Source organism: Drosophila melanogaster, chromosome 3L (genome assembly GCF_000001215.4).
Source record: "Drosophila melanogaster chromosome 3L".
In the NCBI taxonomy this organism is placed as follows: domain Eukaryota; kingdom Metazoa; phylum Arthropoda; class Insecta; order Diptera; family Drosophilidae; genus Drosophila; species Drosophila melanogaster.
The window spans coordinates 22,657,327-22,681,373 of NT_037436.4; the positions used below are offsets into that span (position 1 = coordinate 22,657,327).

Here is a 24,047-nt window from a genome sequence, read left to right on the forward strand (position 1 = left end):
CGAGGAGCTCGACCCAGACAGAAGCCCTCGACCAATACGGCTTTGATAGCATTTTAAGCGGCTTGCGTGGGTCTTATTCTCTCGCCTTAATGTCGCGATAATCGCATAATTTCAGCCCCTGGACACTTTCTACAACTGCGAGAGGATTGGCCGCCCCGAAAGAGTTTCGTTATTCATTCATTTCGTTCATTCAGCCTAATAAGATAACTGACAGACACTTTGCCCTTTCGCACCTATACATATTTCTTTCGGTCTCAATACATTGTTTTTGAATGGTGCACGTGACTGCGGCTTTAATTTCCAAGCAGTTGGGTGGCGATCACAAATGCTTTAGAAGGTTTGGTTGGGCTTTCTCCATAGCAGTTTAATTTAATAAACGATTGCATTGATAGCCGTGCCAACAACAGCGCAAATATGTACATATCAGGACAGGAGATGAAAAGTGCCAGTCTGACCACTGGCTTGTAATCGTTTAATTTCTTTCAAATTATGCTCATATAATACATTTCACATAAGACTGTACATGCCATGAAATTTTAAGCTTATCAAATAGAAGGGCGCTTTTCCCATATAGAAACTATTCACATATTTTAAGTTGCATCCACAGAGCTCAGTAAGTTGGCCAGCCCTCCACTTATCCCTTGAAGCCAAGTGTTCCAACTCGAAATGCCCACCCATGATTTTCGTAGACGACACTTGCGGCTCCTTCGCCCCTTTAACTGCGGTTGTCTTCATGTCTAATTTAGCGACATTTTATTGTACTTTTCACCACAATCGTTTTCCATTGTTGTAATACAATTTTCTTGTCGCATTTCGGCCAAGTTATTCTATGCCACTCTATTTTAGTTCATTTCATTTCGGTTCATTGTTGTTGCCACATCACCATCCTGCTGCCCACTTCTGTTGGGCTTAATGTTGGCCGCAAAATGTTGTTTTTCTTTGCTAGGAGCCTCTGGCTGTGCCGCCTAAAAGCGTGCTACATATTCCTAAATGTTGTGTGTCGCTTGCACATTTTGAGCGCCCACCAGAGTGCTATGGCCACGTCTGTGGGCGTGGCAGTGCGCCCTCCGAACGGGCCCGCCCATAACTCAACCGCAATAGCGAACTGTGACTGCGGCTTTGTCTGTACTTTTCCAGCAAGCGATGAGGTCGGTCCCTCGTCCCTCGAACCTCACCATCACCCTCGCCCTCGTCCTCGTCCTTCGTCCCTTCTCAAGATAGTGCGAGAGTTATTGGCAAGCGACAGGCAGCACAGCTCTGGAGTCCTTTGCCGCTGGAGAGTCTGGAAGAAGGGGGCACGGCACCGCATATGTTTTATTAAAATGCGCTCACATTTCGCTTTCATTTTGAAGACAATTTTCGACTGCTTTTGCATGCAGGCCCGGTGTTTGGGCGCTGACATAGTTTTATTGTTCTTTTTTGGAATGTTTTGCGGCCCACACAATCATTAAAAATGCTTAAGCCAGAAAAGCAAAGTTTTGGTTTGCGCCCAAGTAGTTGTTTCAACTAAGTTCGGGCCAAGGAAATCTAAAAACTTGAATTGGCATAGCAGCGCAGCAGGAAAACATATTTCAAGCGGTAATTACAACTTTTTGCAGCAATTAACGCAGCCAATCTCGTTACATCCCAAAATTCTCGGACTGCCGGAGCCCGATTCAAAAACTATGCCAATAAATTGCACGCCGCCTCTTTTTCAAGCGGAGTTCATTAATATTTATAACAGCATCCAAATGCGCACAAAGGACTGCACAGTGTGTGTGGGCTGGAACAAAGAACAAAGCAGTCGAATTAATTTAGCACCACCGACGCCACAACTGAAAAAATTGAAGAAAGGCCAAATCGAAAGCCTGCTCAGCGAAGGAAATCAACTGTGGCCAGAGATAAAAAGAACCAAAATGAAGTTTCCTTTTTCCTCACTCAATTTCAACAGATTCGGATGATAGACCGACATAAGGACGAGCCGGGGTGGTAATTCCCATCTGCAGTCTGAGGATAGTGTGCGCCCTGCCACACTTGATTGATTTCATTCTATATACGAAACGTTTTTCCAATTACAAAAGCGCTAAAATCAGCACAAAATCAAAGGGCACACGCCGTGGAACTCGCATAAAATGCGCTTTTCTGCGCGTACCAGCTGATGACAGGATGTACCACCTACATGATACAATTTTCATAACGTATAATACGGACAGCGTTTTACATAAGCCACTAGTTATTAAAAACTTTGAAGTATTTAGCATCAAATAATGTAGAATTTTAGGGAAACATATTGTTTCGAATATGTCACGCTTCACTTTATCTAAATATTTTTAATTAGAATTTCCATAACATATTTAATGGAAAATCATAACATTTCTGTTCTTTACTCCCAAAGAAAGAAAACCACTGTACCCACCGTTGTCGACCACCGATGATGGCGTATTAAATAAACCGCGCGAGGGAAAGGCACAAGGAATTGATGTGGAGGGCGAGGGCAAGCCTAATTGCGAAAGCAATGCGCCAGGGAATTACTTTCTGTATCCTACGCGGCGTATACGTACTACGATGATTTTAACTTTTACTTCTAAGGATAGTCCGAGTGGCCTTTAGCTCCCGGCTGTAAAGCGGCTTTGAAATGGCAATTAGCATCAATGCCTCGCTAAGACAGTGGGTGGCTTGTGTTGGGGCTGAATTAATGAATTAACATGGGCAAATGACTTTGGACAACATTACAAATGGAATTCTTTGCAGCCCCAGTTCAAAACCAAGTTGCTTTATGACCAAAGTTCGGCTTGAGCAAAGTTTCGCAATAAAAATTCAGAAGATCTCCACGTGTTCAGCATGGAGAGCGCAGGCAATTAGCCAACGAGAAGGGGTAGCGCCGCCACTTCTGGTTCTTGATTCTCTGTTTCGAATGCATCCACGCAATTTGGAGAATCAAATGCCGTTAAATTGTACCATAGCGCACAACAAATTGGTTTTTTAGCCGGCAGCATGTGCCTGAGACTTCATCCTTCATCCCGCCTCCGCGACAAGCCACAGAATTCTGTTCGGAAAATTGTCAAGCCAGCCGCGACAAAAGCCACCATTTGCCGTCGCCTCCTTGTTTTGTTTGCTTGGGGAGCAGCCTTAATGTTGCTATCGTGTCTGCTTGATATATTGTTATCATTCCAGCTATGGAAATTATTTCATTACATTGTTTTAGTGGCGCATCATTGTGTTAGACATCTCCGCACCGACACTTGGAGCAATAGTTCTTCAGGTGGAGTCCCAGCCACCTTAAGTTCCCACTTCCTTTTATCCAATCGTATGCCATTCGTCGCCTATTAAAAACGTTCACTGACTAAACAAAATGAAAAGGCCGATTCGCAAAAATAATAAATCTGCTGAGCTCCCTTTGAAGTTTTTATTTTGCAACTGCTCTAAAAAATAATCGGCAGGGAGACTTAATCTATCAGATACTCCTCAGCTCGCTGCGAATTCTTGTTCATTTCATTTGCATTTAAAATGAAAAGAAAATCAGACCAGCATGAAAATATACCCAAGCTGAGCCGATATATTTGGACATCATTAAAAGCGTTACATTCGAATGGAGACAAGTTGAAGATGACAAGCAGTAGGACAGAGACGATGACGCTACCAAAGTCGTCCTTTCGTCCTTTTGCTTGATATGCATAAATGTCAAAGTGATTACAATGCAGAGCCCGCAATGTGTTTATCGTTTTGTCGCATGCTTCACTGCCCGAGTCCCTTCCCCAGCTCCCAGCCATGCCCCCTCGCAGCATTGAAGGGAGCGAAAAAAGGACAGGGCTCTGAGTGTTACAACGCCCTGTCCTGAATGGGTATTCAGTCATTCATTCGCTCACTCGCTGCTTACACGCCCATCGAGCACGAGGACGACGATGCACAGTGGTCCTCAGACCGCAATTGAGCATCTGACCCCCCCCCCCCCTCCCTGCTGAAGTCCTTGGGCCCGGGAACAGGACCTGTCCTCTTAGGACGGCATCGGAGATACGTCTTGATGTACGCAGGTGCGCTTATTGACGCTCGACTGCTCTTCGTTTGAGTACAAGCCGAAAATCTCAGCCAGATCAAAGCCAACGTACTCCTTGTTTTCCGCCCTGGTGGCAAGCTGTGTTCGCCCCCATGCAGAGCTGAATTTGGCTGCTTCTTAATATATTTGGGAATTTCAAAAATCCTTTCCGGCCACAGTTGTCACAGATGCTAAAAGCCTTCCTGGTTGTGCTACTCGATGACGTGCAGTTTTTACGGTGAACTGAGGCGATAACTGTAAGCGAAATGGGAGAGGACTCTAATTCAATGACCACATTCGTTTAAAAGAGCGGTCGATGATCCACCGAGCAGGCTAACCATACACTACATTAAAAGAAGAGCTTCAAAACAAATCCGGTTGGCGGACCCAGTCCCCAGTTCCAACCCCCAAACATACACCGTCTGCAAAACACTTTGAACTTTTTAAATTTTTAATGAATCAAAAATGTTTTCACACATTTTCGCACTTCCCGGCCATGTGAGCTTGCATCCTGTCTGCTGCTGGGCTCGAAAAGTGTTTCACATGGTGGAGTCGACTTCCATTTTCAGCTGCGGAGAATCGGCAAAAAACTGTGACAGTGTCTCATCGACTGGTTTAGCCCTTTCAACCTTCAGAGGTCTCCTTCCATCGTCGGATTTATAATTGAACTTAATTCGATTTGGAGCGAGACAAGTTTTTTGACAGCTGCTCAAGTTCCCAAAGCTCCCAGGGGAGAATGCACTTCCTTTGTCTCTCATTAAAGCCTCACGAATGCTCTTTAAGCGGATCCAAGTGAACCGAAGGATTCCCAATTCCTGCCAGCAATTACATGGCCATCTCCGAAGCCCTCTTCCGATCCAATCCAATCCAATCACTCAGCTCAGCTTATTTAGTTTATGACTCCGCTTCGCCGGCTGCTGGACTACACCTTTTCCGGAGCGACCGCCCGGTCAAGGAGGTCCTGGTTTTCCTGTAGAAGAGTCCACTGGAGGTGGTCAATTTTTTCGCATATGTTGCCATGAAGGAGCACTCAAGTGCGGCAGCTTGAGCTCCGCACAACACTGGCAACAACAACGGCCTTAACAATGCCAAGCACAAACAACAATTTTACATTTGGCCAGAAAGGACGAGCTCTTGCAATATAAAAATCGAGAAGTGGAATAAAATCATCCAAACTGCACCCCGAGGCGACTTGGCTGGCTGCGTCCTAACAAGTTCATTTTTCTGCCAGTCAGCCACACAATTGCCCGCAGAGGAGTGGAGTGGTATAAATACTTTCCGTGCAATATATGAGATATGATTTGATTTTACAATTACAGAAATGTGATTTCATCTCGGAGTAGTTAGAAAAGATTAGGGGGGAGATGCAGCGGAGGTTACCTTCATTTTAATTGTTAACAATGAAAGTCTTCGGATCTCCGGTCTGCAATGGACCGAACCTGCAGCTGCAGCCTTTCATCGACGGAAACTACGATACCACCCACAGTAGTCATAAATCGAGGGTTGCACTTAAGTTGAATTTATTTAAATACCTAAAGACTTTTGTCTGCAGACATCTGCCATTTCGGTGCGGTGTCCCTACAGCTCCAACCCGTGCAATCTAAATACGAGACCGAGAGCAGTATTTTTGCATTTGGCAATATTTTCAAGATCGTTGTTAATTTCATGCCCGAATAGTCAGTGTCTTCAAGGAGTAGCTCTTCAAACTCCTTGCGGATTAATGGGAAAAATGGAGGATTCACGGAGCGAATTGGGAGTCGGAGGATAAGGCGGCGAACGATGTGAAAATTGCGCATAATTTTGCATTACTAATCTGTAATTCCCCTGCAACTTTTTTAATATTATCCTCACCTCTGCCTAGCAAGCGCCTTGTGGGGTGTAGATAATAAGCTTCGCCTAAATTAAAAACTTTTCGGTGCGTCCAGCCGATGTATTTTTACTTTCGTTGTTTTGGCCAGAGCACTAATTGTAATAAATTTTCGTTTATAAACTGAAACTGAATTCGAAATCTTGGCAAAAGGCCAGAGGCAATGGCCGAATGAAGCATATAGCAGCAAGGACTATGGAGTGTTGTCTAAATACCAATTGTGGTCGTAATTAATAATTTATATAAAGCATTTTAAGACCGCTTCGAGGTATAAGTAAGTCTCAGAAATAAGCCACACTTTTAATGAGATATGATAATGCTGCAGACTTTTAATTGTTACAATTGAATGAGCCAATCTATTTTTGAATGCCTAGAAACCATTAACTTTCAGGCACGATAAAAGCTTGATAGTTATAACTACTGGGCCACTGGCGTCGATTAGTTGACTCTTACGCCGATGCTTTCAGAGTGATTATATCGCACAATGGACGTTCCCAAGATGACCGGCGAGGACTCAGGCCGGATGACTGGGGTCTGGGTGCTGTACGGGTGCTGTCTGCGGACGGTGAGCGCCTTCCGGCCAAAGTAAAACCACACAATGCCTCACATTTGCATACCACTCTGAACTATTCAACCGGGTAGCGCAAGTGGGTGCAGTGGAGGATGGGGAGTGTTAACCCGTTGGATCGACAATTTTGCGAAATGAACCTCAAACTCGACAACGGCCTTAGGTCACGTTGCAGCGTCCACGTAAGTCACTTGGGTCCGTCGTGCCCCGCCTTCTGGACTGCCATACTGCCGGACTGCCGGACGGACTGACTTTCGGACTCTCGGCTGCGTCATTGGCATAAATGGAAAGAGCAGACGTCGGGTGAAGTGAGGAATGTAGCCTCGTCAGCTAACTAATGGTGCCCAAATTGAATCTAATCATCATTAACAATTACACAACGTAGCTGACTCTGGTGATTAGTCGGACCATGCGGGTCCGAGGGCCGAGTCCCACCCCCATCAAGTCTAATCATATGCAAATAATTAAGCGCAGTGTGACAAGAGACCGGTTCACTAGGAGGGGGCCAGGATTGCAGGACACTGCCCGGCTCAGTTGGTGAAATATTTTCCACAGGTCCCTAACGTGAAGCTCTTGCCTATACTTTCTGCGATTTCCCATTCTGGCGAGCCCGGTTCAGTATCTGCGAACTGCGTGCTCGTCGAGATAGGGAAAAGGACAGTCTGCGGTCTGGGAAGTGCCTGCTGATAATGCACACACTCGGTTCATAGGTGGCTAATAAATTTGAATATTAATTGTCAGAGTCTGCTGCCGCCTCTGTGGTGATGCCCATCCTGTCGGGATTAACACGAGCCCGCGAAGGGGAAGGGCATTCAAGATTGGTAATTACAATCGAAATGTTAAGGTGAACTGATTGGATTGCTGGTCGACCACGTGCAAAATGATGATTGCAACAAGCAACAATGGTTTTGAATTGCCATGGGTTTTATGAGTTTTATGAATTATCTTTCATTTTTTAGAAATTATGTTTTCGAAAATTGGGCAAAACAGCAAAATCAGGTTATATTATTCTCGGTCCGAAAGTAAATAAATATACACTCAAAGATGCAACAATTTCCGTAATTGCCATTGCAGCTTCATTAATAAGCTGTTAATTTTTGCAAAGTTGAAAAATCATCCCAAAAGAAACATTTTCGCTTGCCCAGTAAAGATTTATGCGAGCCCACGTTAATATTTTAAATTTTGATTCGACCCAAAGGACCCAAAAACGAGAATAAGGACGAAAGATAAAAGTGCAGAAACTGCAGAAAAACCAATAAGCAGGACACGTTGGAACACAGCGTCGAGGTGGCTCGCAAAAAAAAAAAAGCCGAGTCGCTCAACCCATCAAAACGCCCAATTCCCTGAATGCCCACAGAAGTGGGCTGCTGCCACGATTAATTTTACGCTCCACTGTGCCAAGCTGTTGTTGCTGCCACAGCAAGCCACAGTCCTACACTGAAAGTCAACTAGTGCTAGTTTGAATACTCCGGGGAGACGAATAATATTATTTATGTGTAGATACTTCATATATTTGAAAACATAACAATTAAAAACAGATACATGTCCCAGATCTGTGTAAATGGAATTTCGAGACGGTAACTTTCCAGCACTGATGACATTTTTCGCAGTGTACGAGCAGAGTACTGCCATTAGCAGGCAGCTGTTTCGGAATTGCGGATTTCGGGATGCAGTTCAAAGTGGTGGGCGCTCGAGGGGTAACCAATAGAACATTTTCCGTTTCCGTTGCGTTTGCAAAAGTAGTCCCCCAAAAACTCGTTTCCTCCGCACGTGCGAAAAACCGGGCTTGGAGCCCCAGGGCGGGCTTTCGAATGTGGTGACCCCGAACCCCAGGTCGTCCCTCTGTGCACCGTTCCACGAGCTTCAATAAAAATTCGATTTAATAGCCAAATTACGCATACGATTTGAGGGCTGTGTGTTTGGGCCTTTCTGCTGCGTTAGGCAACATTTTGGTGCCTCCTGCCCCCTGCTGCACATCGACCTCAGAAGTTTGCAGCTTTCGGCTGATGGTATTGTTGCACCACCCACACTCGATTGTTAAGGGCTAGCCAAGGTGGGGAGAGATGGTGTCAGGATCCTGCACAGGCAGCATAATTTCCAGCTCGGACCGGCCCTGCAGTCCGCTTAATTTTTTAATTGCATTAAATAAAAGCCAAATAATAATTGCATAATTGAATGAGCTGGCTTGTTTGTTTTTACCCGTTTTGGAACTTCCAAACGGTGTTAAATAAACGAGGCTGAATTTGGTTAAGTAATCAAAATGCGGAGAACACTGTAATAAACATAAGGTTGTAGCAGTTAAAATAACGAAATTTTATTTCATTTTTTATTTAGAGCACCATTTGTGTGCCTCCCCGTTGTACCCAAAAGCCACGTATGCAGCTGCATATTGTAGTACGAAAATACACAAAGTAAGAAATAAAATAATTATCTAGTAAAAAAATCATGAAGAGAATAATATTCTTCACTTAAGTGGCGCCCAATTGATTGAGTCATTCACGAATCACTCCTTGCCCCTTGCCCAGGAATTTATGATTGCATCGTCCTGGCCTGACTTAGTTCATGATCTCACTTCTTCGAAACTTTTCCCATCCATGTTTCATTATCTGGTCCCGTCTCGTCCATTCCGCCCACTAAATTGCGTTCGCTACAAGCCACCGTTATCGCTGCTCTGCATTTTTTCACGCTGCCCCTGCTGTAACCGAAAACTGTTCCAGAACAGAACAGAACAGAACAGAAAAAGTCTTCGGGACGAAAAACAATCTGCAAAAACACTTATAAAAGTTGACAGGCGTGCAGCGGACAAGTTTTTCGGTGGGCCCCACTCGTTGGGGGCATCGCATATTTTCAACGGGGGCCGTTCCACAGCTGCCACATCACCATGAACCACGGAACGTTGCTCTCCCACACGGACGGCAAACATTTACAATTTATTGCACATTTGCCTACAAAATATCACCCAATTCCGGACCAAAAGGGAGCGAGTTTAATGGAGTTAGCGGCTGGGGAAGTCCCCTCAGATCCGGAGCGGGTGGCACGGATGAATTGGGCCGTGGGCGTGACATTACAGCATGTTTCATTGCACATTTGATGAATTTATTGCAGTTTAGAATTTTTTGCACACTCTGCAGCCGTTGCAATATCGTCCTCCACTCACCCCAACTTCCAAAAACGGGCACAAGAAGGGCAAAAAAACTTTGACTCTGGTGCGACGTCGAACCGGAGGCGGGACTGTACTTTCACGGTGTGGTAGGATGGCTGCACATTGCAGATGAAGCTGTCAAAACGAATGTTTAGAAGCATATTTATAGTTTGCCGCGTGATAAGCGTCCCATGAAATTAAGTTTGGTCTCTTAGCACGAGTTCCGTTGGGTGGTGGTTACTTTTACGGTAGCACTTCGGCTCTGGAAGCAAGCGCTGTGCAAGAACAGTCATTAAATCAGGCTGCACAAATTAAGCAATTCTTAGGTGTCCTGCTCACTTTCCGCTCCTCCGCTTAATTACCCACTGATTACAGGTAGGAGCCAGAGCGGCCACTTGCTTTATATCCCGGCTAAGTGGTATTTACGTTTTAATTTAGCGCTTCTGATTCAGCTCAGCTTCTCTCATCCTGGGCCCCAATACGCTTTCGGTTTCAGGAAGTGCATCGGACAAAGGGTCGCATAAAAGCAAAGGCCGAAAGGAGCCATGCCAAGGCGAACCGGAAGCCGGATCTGAAAGACTTTAAGCCGAAATCGGAGATCCAAAGGGCACGAACGAGCAGCACAGGGCAGGGCTGTGGGACATTAACGTCTGTAATTGCTGCGGCTGGCCAGACTTCCCCTAACGACAGGACACGACGGGACGGGACAGGACACCAGGGGAGCGACTTCTGACGCCTGCTTCCGCCTTCGTGAATGCCCCCTTCAAGTGGTTTTTGAAGACAAAATGAAAGGTAATTTCAGCGAGATTTCGCTCTACAGTGTCCAAGACAAATGACAAGTTATGCCAGCGGCAGGACCCGCAATAAGGATGCCCAGACGGGCGGCTTGAGTAGGCCTTTGTCTCGCCTGGCGCCTGTGCACACTCAAATTGGCCTCGCCAAGCATTTCCCATTTGAAATGAGCAAATTCTTGCGAAAATGTTTTTCGGCCAACAGGAAATTGTGGCCGCATTAGGGATAAGTGGATGTGGATGGCCTGCTAGATGTGGAGGAGGTGGCACTAGAGAGGGCAACCCAAGAAATCGTTACTAAGCCTGTCATTTCCCTCTGTATACTTTTAAGTAATTACTGCGTTCGTGTGTATTCCATATTGGAGGATACCAGTTCCATACACTTGCCAGGATTGCCGTATTCCACTAAACAGGACACCCTGCAATGCAATCCCTGACTTTAATCAGCGAGCCTGCGGCCAAGCGGAGGGCTCCCATTAAAAGCGAAACAAAACGGAGGCCACTGGTAGGGGGCTGGAGTTGAAGCACTCGCATCTATATCTCCAACTGTCTAACTGGGCTGGGCTGGGCTGTATGTGGGGCTCTATGGCGGTAAATCTTTATAAGCGCGAATAATTGGTTTCCTCATTTAATGCGAATGGCTGGCGCTAGCAGGGTAAAAGGGCAGAGAGCAGGCATTGCAATCGCCATAGAAAATGCCTCACAATAAACATTTCTTTTGCCGCTTTTCCCGCCATCCCGGCTCAGCCGTCTGTCGGAACAAACAGCAGGAGTCATAATATTGCAACAGCATCGGATGGGTGAAAATGGGCCGGGTTGAGTGGGGTCCAACGAGCACAGACGTGGCGTCAGCTTTGAGAATCGGGGATTGGGGCTGAAAAAGAAATTGCTGGAAAAAATTAATTGCATTTTCATTATGTTGACTGACAAAGTCAAAAGGGAGCGAGCTGGAGCGACTGAAGCAGACAGACGAATGACATGGATATAGGCGCTTATTTTTTATCCATCCCAGAGAATATGGCTTTATAGTGGAGGTATAAACTGTCGTTAGCTTCAACTTAATGCTTAGGGCATTAGGTAAACGAAAGTGGACTTGGGGTATCTGGATATCGGAACAATGGATAGCTATTAAGAAAATAGATTCTCGAATTCTTTCAATTTTGCACAAGCCAACGTCAATCAAAAGCGTAAAAAACCATTAAATATAGAGCGGGAAGAGTCCCGATTTCTTATCTCCAAAAGTAGCTCAAGTTGATTTCACCAGCACAGGTTTCTGTGATAAGCGAACGAACCGTCACATGGTCTCCAAAGGGGTTATGTGCGGCAATGAGATCAGCGCGGAAATGGTTTCGCAGCCCAAGTTCCCAATTCACCGGTATTCACCCGCCCAGTTTGGGAAATTATGATTCAGCAGAGTGGCTAGACTGATAGGCAGAAAAAAGGAAATACTACCGCAGAACAGATAACAAACTTACGATATGAGCTACGATATAACTTAGATGGTATAACTCCGCTGCCCTTTATTTTACTTTCTGTCTGTTACCTTGAAATTACACTGGCAGTCGGGTCGGGTGTGATGTTAACGGGTGTTGTCGAAAGTAGAATAGAAGAATCTCACAGCAGATTGAATTAAACATGTGATAAGCCTGCTATTCTACTTGCCATAGACACGCCGATCGTGGAAAATCCTCGAGGATAACTCAGAACACTTTAATCCACCAAATATATCAACCATGCACTACACTTCGGAATCAACAGGAGCCACACAACACAACTACCACTCGAGCGCACTGCGCACTTTGGAGTTCAATAACGAAATAATGACATATATTCATAGATATTGCTTTTTATACGATACTCCTTATCTGGCGAGCGATTTTTATTTGCTTTACCTTTAGGTGCAAAAGTGTGAGTGTGGCCAGATAACTGGATTTGGATTGGGACTCTTATCGATATCATGGCGGGTAAGTGAGTGAGCACTGGGAACCATCCATCGACTGCTCTTTAGGGCAGATATGACGAACTAATGACGAATATTTGCTGGATAAACAGGTCTAATACTACCGGTAGATAGGGCAAACAGGTTGAGTTTCGCTGGCTGTGTTTCGGATAAATGGAAAGTGTTAGGGCCAGAACTAGGGAGGACAGAGCCCCTCAACGTCCGTATCGTGTCGGGAACCCCGCCCGATAAGCGGGGTCCGAAAACCGCGCTCAGTTGCTCTCTCCATCTTGATAGACCCGAGCGGTCGGAAGCGGTCGAGCAAACATAGGAACCGGAGAGTGACAGCTTGGAGGCAATAGAAATTGTGTAAAAAGGTCGTCGGTAAGGAAACCCAAAACCGTATGTTTGAGATGTGTTGCCGATCACCGATGTACATGCTTCCACTGAGGCACCTACGGGGCATATTTCGAGATAAGATAAAGACGGGCACTTTCGATACATGCCGATCGCATGAGTGCTACCCGAGAACGAGATGGCTGCGTTCGCATTTGGGAATTTAGAATTCGATTTCATGGGATAATCAAATATTGTAAATTTTCAATGTTTCTAAATGTCTATATGGTGCCAGTGGAGGAGATCCTAATCACCGACAGTTTTCAAAGTAAGATAAGTGCAGTTGATTGCAAGAGTTCCATCGATCGTAAGAGCTTAGCTCTGCTCCGTTGCTATTAACCCACATTTCTTGTCTTATCATTTGGTTGGTACCCAGTTATTTCCGTCTTAGACTGTAACTAAGTATGTCGTTATATAAACCAACTGCGGCCACATGGCAATCATATACTAATTCTAGGTAAGCAGGCGACGAATTTCTTATTTTACGATTTCGGTGCGCCCTGCTTTCGGGCGTACTAGAAGTATGTGACCATATCTTATCTCGGTTCAAAGTAAAAATATATACCCTCATCGGTATGACCCCTTTGGCTCCCCGACGAAGTTTCTCCGCGCCGATAAGCCATGAGTAAACTTCTTGACATGGAACCTGTCCCGGGTCACAAGTTTTAGAAACAGTGGTTTCTTTCTGCACGAAAGATATTTGCACCGAACTATATTTATAGGGTTCGTAATGCATTTCACTAGCGTGTACAGTGCATCTGACTCTGTTGACATGCCCGTCATAGTTTTGCAACCTTATAAGTATTTCGCCATTGATAGCACACCGATAGCTCGAGTATTGTGCTTGCACAGGTTACAAAACGGGGAGGCAGAAGCTCGAGTGCAGCTTACGAAAGATCTGTATTCTTGACTAACATTTCATGAATGACCACGTCAAATTAGCGACCGACAAGAATTTAATGAAATTTTCCATTTTCAATTCCATTCTGGGGTATTCCCACATAAAGTTGATTAAAATCTACGTGCCCCGATTGCCGAACGTATTCAAAAACTGCAATCTCTGGAAAGCCGAACAATGGCACATTCAAAATGGAGGTGAGAACTTTACAGAATTGGAAGGGTAAGGAAAACTCGTCAATAAAAAAATAATAATTTCCGCTCCAGGTGAGTTGATTTTCAATTTCCGGGCAAGTGGAGAGAAGCACAAAAATGTTTCACCTCCCGCAACACAAATGCGATTCAAGAGATTAAAGGGCCAAAGGTCGTGGACCGCTAAAAAGTCACACACAGCCAGAGCACATTTCACCTGCGGCAGCTTGCAATGAAAAATCGTTTAATGACACCATTCACACAGTCGGTTCAGTTCGGATCCGGTTTTCCCCGGGGGCTGCGACTCCCATCATCCTCGTCTTTTTGACTAGGCTGCCTTGGCGCAGTCATTTCAACAGAGCCAGTCTGGCGTTCTGCCAGTTTGTCACTCTGTCAGTTTGTCAGTCTGCCAGCCCGGCGAGAAAAAGGCCATAGGCAACAATTGCAGCGTGAAAATGGGGGCGCCATCGTGGGCCCATCCAAAGGGGCAGGGGCAGGACATTCCCTGGCAGGCAGCATCATTTTTCAGGCTCCTGGCACGGCAATTAGAACTGTCGCGCGTCTATTTCTAATCCTACTGCAGTTTCAATCAAGTTGCAGGCGGCAGTCGCTGAAGACACTGTCCGCCGCTCAATCATACTCTATACCAAAACTAATCCCCATCAATCATCTGAGAGGCCTCTGAACTCCAACTATAAGCCATTATTCAATGCTAATGTGGATTATCACATCGAATCCTACCCAATCCCAACTAACTAACCCAAGGCGACACCTGTCGGCCAAATAATACCTCAGCGACTGTAGTGACTGTACTCTCGTTTCGCTGACTTGTTTATATACCATTTCAAATTATATTATATGCGATCGCCAGAAGGCTGTTTTAATTTAGAGCCGTCCATAGGCCCCGATAAGATATATACCTGCGTACAATGTTGTTGCCGCGTTCCACTTTTAAAGAAAGATTTCGATTTATGATTAGGCATTTAGACATAGGCAAACAAGCTATGCACCCAGCACAGAGATAACGTCGCAACTCAAATTGAGCTAGGGGCGCTGATAGACGGCCAGGGCAAAGTTCGGAAGGTGTAAATACTCCTCATTCTGTCATTCTAACAAGCCCTGCTCCCTCTGTATCACAGACTCGCCCTATCCATACGTTTGCTAATTGTCCATGCATCTCATGTGTCAATTTCGCATTTGGCCAGCAATTTTAATCAATACACAAAAACCACACGAAAGTCAACCAATGTCCTCACCGAAGCTAATAGGCGTGGTCCAGCCCACCACCCGAAGCCCACGCACCTTAGGACCGGTGTCCCCAATGTGCTGGGTGACCTCGGGATGGGAGTGTCCGTGGCGGAGGGCGGTGACGGTAGAAGAGGCAGGCACTTTTGAATGCCGCAGCACGTAGAGCTCGTTAGACATTTTCTTAAGCTAATATTTTCACAGCGCACAGCGAACACGGATGTCGACGGGATCGAGGATTAGAGCAGGAGGCGGAGCTGCAGCCTGCGGAGGATGACGGCCAGCCAGGAGGAGATTATTCAAATGATTGGAAATTATCATGTGCTTGCATCCATTTTCGGGGCTGCCAGTTACCGGGCTCTATGCTCGATGCTTCCTGGCCCAGGTTCGGTGTGCAAACAACAAATTGCATTTGTCATCTGCTGCATAAATAACGAGATAATACCGTAACATAATAACTGTCAATGGGAGCCCTTCCACCAGCGATGCAGTCGTGAATGGTGAGTTAGGAAGCCATGTTGACTGAACTCGAGGTACTACCTCTCTCATCGTGGTTAATATATATGTATATATGTGAATTTCCTAATTTTGGGGTTACAAGCCAGTACCTGCGTGTCACGCGCTCATCTCTTCGAAGGGCGAGGCACAGGAGTCCATCACCCGGTGTTCTTTGTCCTTTATCAAGGTAATCTACTCACTCGCACGTGAGCGGCTCTCACTCTGTCAGTGGGCGACAAATGAGAATTTGTATCGTCGATTTGCATATTTAATCAAAATTAACATGACCGATAAAATCAATTACACTCACAGACACAGGCGACTGCTTACACGGCTGCATCTGCATGTGCATGTGCACGCACACAGGAGCTACAATTGCATTAGGACATTTCGTCCTGCGCCGCTCATCTCGCCTCGTATCGTGTACGCCTTTCGGTTCGTTTGGCTCCCCAAATCCTTTTTGCAGGCAAATCTACGACCATGTCTCGCTGGCAAACTGTGTGTAAACTGCAGTGCCCGCACGCCCCTGCACCTACCTCCGACCAACGCCATCTGCAGTGCTGCATTGTCACAGACACCTTGCCCCCAAAAGGGGCGCTCTCAGAAGGCTTATCCTGTCCAACATGCTTAAATTGTTTCTTCCTGTCACACTGATTTTACTCGATTTATTTCATTTCGACTTGGCTGCTGCTGCTCTGTCTGCTGCTCTGCTGCTCCGCTCTGAATTTATTTTTATGCCCTGCACTTACGGGCTTTAAAATCTGAATAAATATGCCAAGTGTGCTCGAGGTGAGCTGAGATGGCATTTAAATTTATTTAATTGCATTTCACATGCAACCCCAAACTATGATATTCTATTCGAAATCCTTTAACACGCAAAAATATTCATTGGGCTACCGGGCTACCAATCGCCCCCGCAGCCGATAAACCCAATGGCGGCCCAAAGCGAATTCCGTGCATTTAATTAAGTTTTCAGTGTCCTTATCCTTGCCCTTCTCTAAACAGGTCGCACTTCCATTGGATCCGAGAGGATCCGAGAGGTAAAGTTGATTTTTCTGTTCGATATTTTCTCGACAGACAAATTAACGCCAATTGCCGGGGAGCCTTTGGACCGGCTTGAATCGGATGCCTGCCGGTGGTGAGTCGGATTGTGGGAGGACTTTGTGGGAGTTGGTGGGTGGCTTGGTCTGTGAGCTTTCATAAATTCGCATTGATTGCGTTCAATTAAAATTCAGTTATGCTCCGACGGCGCTTGGCAGTTACAAGGGAATATTTTAATTAATTTTCACGCGCTCAGCATAAAATTTCGGGGCCAAACCAGATGCCAATGGTGTGCGCATTACGAAGTTGCAGTCTCAGTCTCTATTGGGCTCACCAAATAGGTTTCTGACAATTATTTATTTGTGCTTTTCCATTATATTGTCTTACGTCAAATTTTCCAACCAGTTATTTCAATTAAATTTTCCTAGATGGATGTGAAAAGCAATTAATAAGATCGCACGCAAGAAGTGTTAAAACGTTATTTCTCTTGCACCTGATTTACAGGCATTCGATAAAAATCTCACCAATGATTTAAAGCTAAAACTTGTCGTTGATTCAACTCTTGAAACGATACTCCCCCCCTTCCTCGGCAGGGAGCTACCCCATTAATATCCATTTATCTATCTGCGGCATTCATCGACATCATCACCGGGCCCGACAAGCCTTATATAGATACTATACTTTGTCTAGCATTTCAATTGGCAAACACACTTGAGCCCTAGCAGCTACACGAGCTCGGAGTCGAATGGCAGCGAAAAAGATACCCGCACCCGCCGCTAAAGTAAACAGCAACCCCGATTCGCGGTGAGGTCTATGTCCTGACAGAGCCCAAAAGCCTTTCATCTACTTCACATGAGTAGCAACAACAGCTCGATACGCAAACAAGCACAGGCCAACAAGGCGGAGAAGTGCGATTTTCGAAAATGGCAAAAGTGTGTTTTCCAAATCGGACTTTTCAAGGCCAACGCATTCAACAACAATCGCGCTGGGAATCCTGGATATGGGTGGCGTAAATGCATCGCAAACTTTGTCGCAAGTCTTCTACGGACGCAAATTGTCGCCATGCGACGCGACGTCTGAATGCCACATGTTGATTTTTCAAATTATTTTCCCGGGCTGTACGAAAATGATGATGCCCTAAAATGGCGGTGAAGACTTCGGCAAGACAGTTGCCGCAAACTGCTTACATAAAAGAAGCACACATTCATCTGCTTATGGGAGCACAGATATGCGGACGGTTGGCCGGTCTACAATTCGAGATGTTGTGGGGGTGTTTATTCTAAACTTTGCTTGGCTCAGTCCGTCATCTACTCCATCTTGCTCCAGGGGGAAATATATAGTTCAGTTTCTATGTTCGGCCCGATGGTTTCAAATGGCACACAACTAATAGGTTTTCCTTCGGCGTAGACTTAGCCAAACTCTTCTGTTTGGCCTGGACAAACTTGCTTGTCTTTCTTGTCGTTCTTCTGCTCGGTGAAAAGTCGTATAGGCTGGTTGTTTGTTTATAAATAGTTTGAATATACATCGCGGCATGCGTAAATGCAAACTTTTCAGACTTTAGAAGGCAATACACTTTGAGGTTTCTGAAAACTTGAAATGCCCTCAGTTTCGTATGACCCTCTCAAATGAAAAGCAAACAAATTACCACGAAAATTCTGGGATCGCATGAGAACGTAAAAAGCCATAGTGATTAATTAAGCGCTCGGAAAAAGTTGTCCCCGCTGCTCGCTAATTAAATAATTCACCAAAAGTCAAGCGTGGCGCAATGCCACAGGGCACTTTTTCCTTTCAACGCTATCCTGCTTTTTATATTCGTTTGCAGCTAATCTATGCAAAGTTGGCAGCGCTCACAAAAACTATTATGGAATTTCATTGAAAGTTGCAGTCGAAAAGTCGCGCATAAAAAATCCTAACGAAGGACAACAAGAGATCCAAAAGTTTTCCCGGTCATAACGAGTCAAAGTTGCAGTTCAGTTGATGAACTCGCCGGGCGGCGTCCGGCGTCCAGCGCGGTCACACATGCTGTCGATGGGGAAACAGGACCCTTCCCAGGATTCGCCAGGACCCCCTTGCAGAAACCTGTCAATTTAAGCCGCTTAGACGGGCCTTTCTGGGGAAATCTGCATTTGCCAACAGTGCGTATGCGTTATATTTATGTATATTATTTTCCATTTCTGTTTACTGCTCGCGTAATCACAAATTTACATATTTGGGCCACCAAAATTAATTATCATGCCACCACAATCTCAGACACAAAAAAGGGATAGCGGAGAATAAGGACGTCGAGAAATGGGAGATATATTATTATCAGGGCTGCGAAATATAATTTTCCGGCCGGATATCTGGTTCATATAATTATAAATATTCAATATGTGTATCAAATATAATGTTTTTGTTGAACATTCCGATGTGGGTCATCTAAATTATAAAATTTTTGTGGACTATTTGATGTCTAACCTAACCTAACGGCTTAAATAGCCGGCTAGGGTTAAAACAATCGATTCATCGATTTTTGATATATTATTATTAGTGAAATATTGAGAAACTGTCTTTATTGTTGTAAAAAAGTTTTTAAAAAACTTTCTGAACGATACGTTAGGCTTTTAAAATTTAGGATACATTTTTAACGGTAACAAATTTTGAAAACATTTTCCGGTTCTACAAGGACACGCAAAAAGTTTTCGGTAACCCTGGCACTTATGTATGTTTGCAGATTGCGGGGGAAAGGAGAGAAAGTCATGAATACAAAATGTGCGGCAGCTTTTGGTTTTGCGGCTCAGTTGGCCGTTCTTCTACCCATTCCATGGGGCAACAAGCCCTGCCCCCGTCCTGGCATCACACATGGCAAAACTCATTTCATGGGTCACGAGCTACAATCATGTCAGCGATTCGGAGGGAAAAGAGGCAAGTGGCCGACAGAAACGGCCCAAAAATTGATTATGGCAGCCACACTGCAATGCCAGAAGAAGGACTATGGCAGGGAAAAAAAGAGGAAGCACAATCGAGCAACTATCATCAAAATCCTATTAGTTGGATCTCTGGCCACGGCCGACCCTTTTGGATTGTCCTTGTCCAGTTGCCTGCATTTTGTCAGCGTTTATTTGGCAAATTAATTCCCCAAAAGGTAAGCCAAACTTGCGATTTGAAACAATCAGCGAACCCCTTCCCCGTCCGCCACTTCACGCAACTCCAAAGTCCTTTTTGTCCTTTTGGGTCCTGCTGCAGCTGTTGTTTGCCCCACCACTGAGAAATCCAGACCGTTGGAGAAACAGCAGGAGCACCAGCCCAACCTGCCAAACAAGGGGTGCATGGATAGCTCAACGTTAATGGAGCCCTTCGAAAGGGACAATGGCTACGCCAGTGGGAAAAAGAAAAGCCCGGACACACAATTTGTGACAATTCCTTTTTGCGGATTAATATTTGCTCTTCCCCACCGGGGAACTCTCTCACCGGTTGCGCCTTTATTTGTCTCGCTGCCCTTTTCCTGTTTGCCACTCCACTTCATGCAAATTAACTTGCCAGAAATTTTGCTGGATTTTGCTGCCTCGGAAGCCTGACTTCCAATTGGAATTAAAGCCAGACATTCGGACGGGCTATGAGTTTTAAAGGACAGCCAAAGGCAACCCTTTATGGACCTTTTGGGAAGCAGCTCTGATTACCACCCGAGATTTTTGGTTTCATTGTGTTAGGACTTAATTATAACGTAGCTCTTTCCACTCCCCACTGGTGATTATATTCGGATAAGCCAAATATTTAATCTACTTTTGAAGTACTCAAAGCCAAATGGGATGAGGATTTTATAGGTATTTTCACTTTCTTGATTAGACCTGCGGTTACATTAAGATCGTCAATATATTGGCAATGGAAGCTCAAGTCTTATGAGATAGCTGTCAAGAACGGTTTATAAATGGCATCAATAAATTGTTTTGATTCTTCACATCTTAGCTGATTGCCTTTCAAATCGAGACAACGAAAAACTGTTGGCTTGCCCGGGAAGCTGTTTTTCCAACTTTTTTGAAAGGCTTTTAAGTGGACTAGACGGTTGCTGACAACTATCCTGATATATGGACTTCAGCTTGGCCACGTCCGAGCAAGTCTTGGTTTTCTCGGACCCTTGACCTAAGACCCCTGTTGACGGACAGTAATTCCCTGAACTTGCTAGCCTTCTTCGCCTCAGCCTTTTCCGTAGCCTCTACTTGAGGAGAAAAGTTAAGGTTAGTTTGCAGACCGTCAATAGAACTGTTTGTGCACCTGGTTTCGCAACTTTTCGCCCATTCGGCAGTCGTAGTCGCAGTCAGTAGTCAAGTGTAGACATCGGCACAACTCCACACTTGCGTGATTTGTTTTCATTGAAGACTTTTCCCCGTCTTTCCCGCCACAGCCATCCGAACTGATCCGCGTCGCTGCGAAGCTGGAGATCGATGACGAAATGGAACTGGCCATTCGACTGCGAGAGCTCAGCTGGTGGACTACTGTTCTCTTAGCTGCCCCACAATTGGCCAACTAACCAACCGTGCGCGATAACGATGACGATGGGATTGCGAAATATTCAAGCAAGCAAGCCACTCAAATCAAGTTTTTTCCGCCAAACGAATGCCGCGCAGAAAATATGAAAATGCAAGTGGTATCATTCAGTTTTCATTTGCTGCTCGCTGACGCTGGTCGCTTGGCCATTCCACGAATATCGACCACTAATTTGGTTTCGGATTAATTTGGCGATGGCCCGTTTGGAACTGATTGTGCTGCTGGTGACATTTACCACTTGCCTAGTTCGAGCTGAAGATGGTTTTTTGAAAGAGCCGCGTAAGTGCTGCCTGATTACTAGATCGGTCAATTAAAATGGTGTTACTTCTGTTAATGAAGTCTGCTTATTCTTAGACCCAAGTCCTGAAACAGTTTTAACACCCCCCGTTTTTGGCTAACACAAATGTGACTAACCCGCTTAGCAGCTGGAACTCGCTGTTCAAATAGCGCCAAAAATATTGCACCACTAAACCGGATTTGTTTTTCTGAATTCTCTGTGGGTATATTGTTTGCCTCACTCGCACTCGCACCCGCGCTCGATCCGAAACCAAATCCGAATTCGAATCCAAATCCAATATGAACTGAACTGAACAAAATTCTAACCGAACCGCAGCAGATTACATCAAAGAGTGTAGGATAGCCGACAAGGACTTTGTCAACTGCTCGACCCACAGCATCCAGCAGCTTTTCGATAAACTCAACGATGGTGGGTAGAGTCCTGCGTTGAGGGTTCTGTGTGATTACTATCTGGTACCGATTCATAGGCATTCCCGGGCTCACTAGCATAAGGAGCTTCGATCCCTTCTATCTCAACCGCATCCGGATTACGCAGGGCAATAGCAACGCGATCAATCTCAAGGTGGAGCTGGCCAACGTCAAGATCATTGGGTTCGGGCACACGAACGTCCTGGACAGTCAGTGAGTGCGAGCTTACTGAGTCGTACTGAGTCGTATTCTGTAAGGCAGCCATCTTTTTCAGGGTATTTAAGAAGGACTACAGCTGGAAGACCACCTTTACACTGCCCGAGATGAAGCTCCAGGCGGACTACAGTCTTTTCGGTCGGATCCTGCTCATCCCGCTCAACGGAAAGGGCCAGGTGTTCCTGGACGCGGAGAACATGACGGTCACCATGCACACGAAGACTCGGCTCTACTCCAAGGGTGGGTTCACTTTCTACAACGTGACCAACCTGCACGTGGATTTTAAAATGGACGGGCTCAAGTCGTACTTCTCCAATCTGTTTAATGGCAATAAGCAGCTGGGTAAGTAGCTGCAATCTTCAGAACCCAACCTCTGACCACTCTTGGAACTCCTTCGGCCGCAGAGGACAGCACCAACAAGTTCTTCAACGACAACTGGCGGATGCTGGCCGATGCCCTGTACACGGTCATCACCCAGACCATCGAGGACATTCTGCTGGATGTGCTGAAGAAGATATTTCACTTCATTCCAGCCAACTTCTTTGTGAGCGACATCCCGACGCCGGAACAGCTTTATGGAAGAGCCAAGCCGAAACCGAAATGAGGAAATTGTCCGTAGAATTTGGGAGTGGGAATTCTGTGAAAAGTAGCCAATAAAGTTTGTGTAAAAACTTGAAGAGACCCCTTCTAAGAGCATCACCCATAGATTGCAGCTCGTTGCAATTGTGAAATGGTTTCCTGCCTGCTCTCAAAGGCATTAGTGTCGGTCAACTGTTGCCTTAGTCCTGGAACTGCCGTCTGGTAGGGTAGAGTGAAAATCTAATGGCGGCACCTTAATCAGACATTGTTCGGCCGTGTCCTGGAAAATATATCAGGATTGCCGTCACTGCACAGATAGTCGGCAAACGATGGCTAGGATCGACTCCACTGGGTAAAAAGTACACAAACCTGTATTACACAATTGCACTCGGCAAATAAAGCCGTAAACCGGCAGCAGGAGGCGGGAATTCTCGCCGAGTTTAACCGCACATATGGCAAAGTCAAAACCATAACCAGAACCAGAAACACAGAAAAAGGCGGAGCCGCGTGTTCAAATTAATTGCCGCAAAAATAGTCCCAGACCCCAAATTAATTTAAATTTTTTGAGCCTGCCTCTGTTTTTTTTTCCGGCCAATGTGTTTGTAGCCTGCCAATAATTTGCTGCAACTGCTGATGCTGCGGCCGCAATTAAATCGTTTGGCGCAGCGGTAGCCATTACAAATGCCGAACAATTAGTTTAAATTTAATGCGCAATGCATTTCGGCATTTTAGTTGCGCAATTCTGCGGTTTCAGGCGCCCTTCCGACTCCGTGGTATCTCATTTTTTGCCAACTGCAAGACAGGCCAAAGCCAAAGCGACAAATCCCGTGCGTGATTGCAATAAATTCGGTGGCCCCTGGACCGAAGGCAGCCCAAAATGCAGTTTGCCCACAAGGTAAACAAGCAGCAGCACGATCCGCTCCCCGAAGAATGGAGGGGCTACCTCCCCTCCACCAAGCCAAAAGGACCACCAGTTGACAATGGAGGGCAGAAAAAACACAGAAGACAAACACGGAAGGAAAACTATACCGGAATGGGGTATTGGGGCCCCAAGTGCGGAAACGGTCGCCGTCACCAAAAGTATTTCAATATTCCCAGCCAATGTTGTTCAATATTTGCTGTGACTGTGCCTCATCCCCTTTTCCATGCCACTGCAATCCACATCGGCGATCTCTTGTATTCAGCCTAAAAGTATGTGGCAAGTGCTTAAAGGGTCCACACTAATAGTATCTAAAATGTTAGTTCACTTGTACCTTCACATTCACTATGTTCTTTCCTAATGTTTTTTATCTTAAAGAACGCTACATTTACATTCGGAACAATTTGCTGGCATTCGACTTTTTTTTATTGGATAATGTAGAACAATTTTATAAATTTACATTTAGACTTACATATCAGGCAAGTAAAGTAGAAATACTTTTAAAATTTTTTCCCA

The 24,047-nt window shown here is 45.4% G+C and overlaps 1 protein-coding gene, 1 long non-coding RNA gene and 1 other non-coding gene across 5 annotated transcripts; 1 reads left to right on the forward strand and 2 right to left on the reverse strand.

The window, feature by feature from the left end:
• Window positions 1-7,973: 7,973 nt before the first annotated feature.
• On the reverse strand, window positions 7,974-12,202 carry lncRNA:CR43270 (long non-coding RNA::CR43270). The gene is made up of 2 exons (NR_048311.1): window positions 11,924-12,202; window positions 7,974-11,254 (listed from the first exon to the last, which is right to left on the reverse strand). It is a non-coding gene; the product is annotated as a long non-coding RNA::CR43270 (long non-coding RNA).
• mir-958 (mir-958 stem loop) lies at window positions 11,963-12,054 on the reverse strand. Its single transcript, NR_048312.1, has one exon. It is a non-coding gene; the product is annotated as a mir-958 precursor RNA (primary transcript).
• A 427-nt stretch (window positions 12,203-12,629) lies between the features above and the next one.
• On the forward strand, window positions 12,630-22,708 carry Jhbp6 (Juvenile hormone binding protein 6). Of its 3 annotated transcripts, none has more exons than NM_141144.2 (6): window positions 12,630-12,703; window positions 20,970-21,391; window positions 21,467-21,818; window positions 21,877-22,030; window positions 22,092-22,375; window positions 22,438-22,708. In NM_141144.2, exons 5-6 carry the CDS (start codon window positions 22,141-22,143, stop codon window positions 22,635-22,637), a joined length of 435 nt encoding a protein of 144 aa, NP_649401.1. In that variant the 5' UTR covers window positions 12,630-12,703; window positions 20,970-21,391; window positions 21,467-21,818; window positions 21,877-22,030; window positions 22,092-22,140; the 3' UTR covers window positions 22,638-22,708. The 3 variants fall into 3 exon arrangements, with proteins under 3 accessions (NP_649401.1, NP_001014600.1, NP_001262213.1); NM_001014600.1 differs by having other exon boundaries at window positions 21,726-21,818; NM_001275284.1 differs by having other exon boundaries at window positions 21,729-21,818.
• The last annotated feature ends 1,339 nt before the right edge of the window (window positions 22,709-24,047 follow it).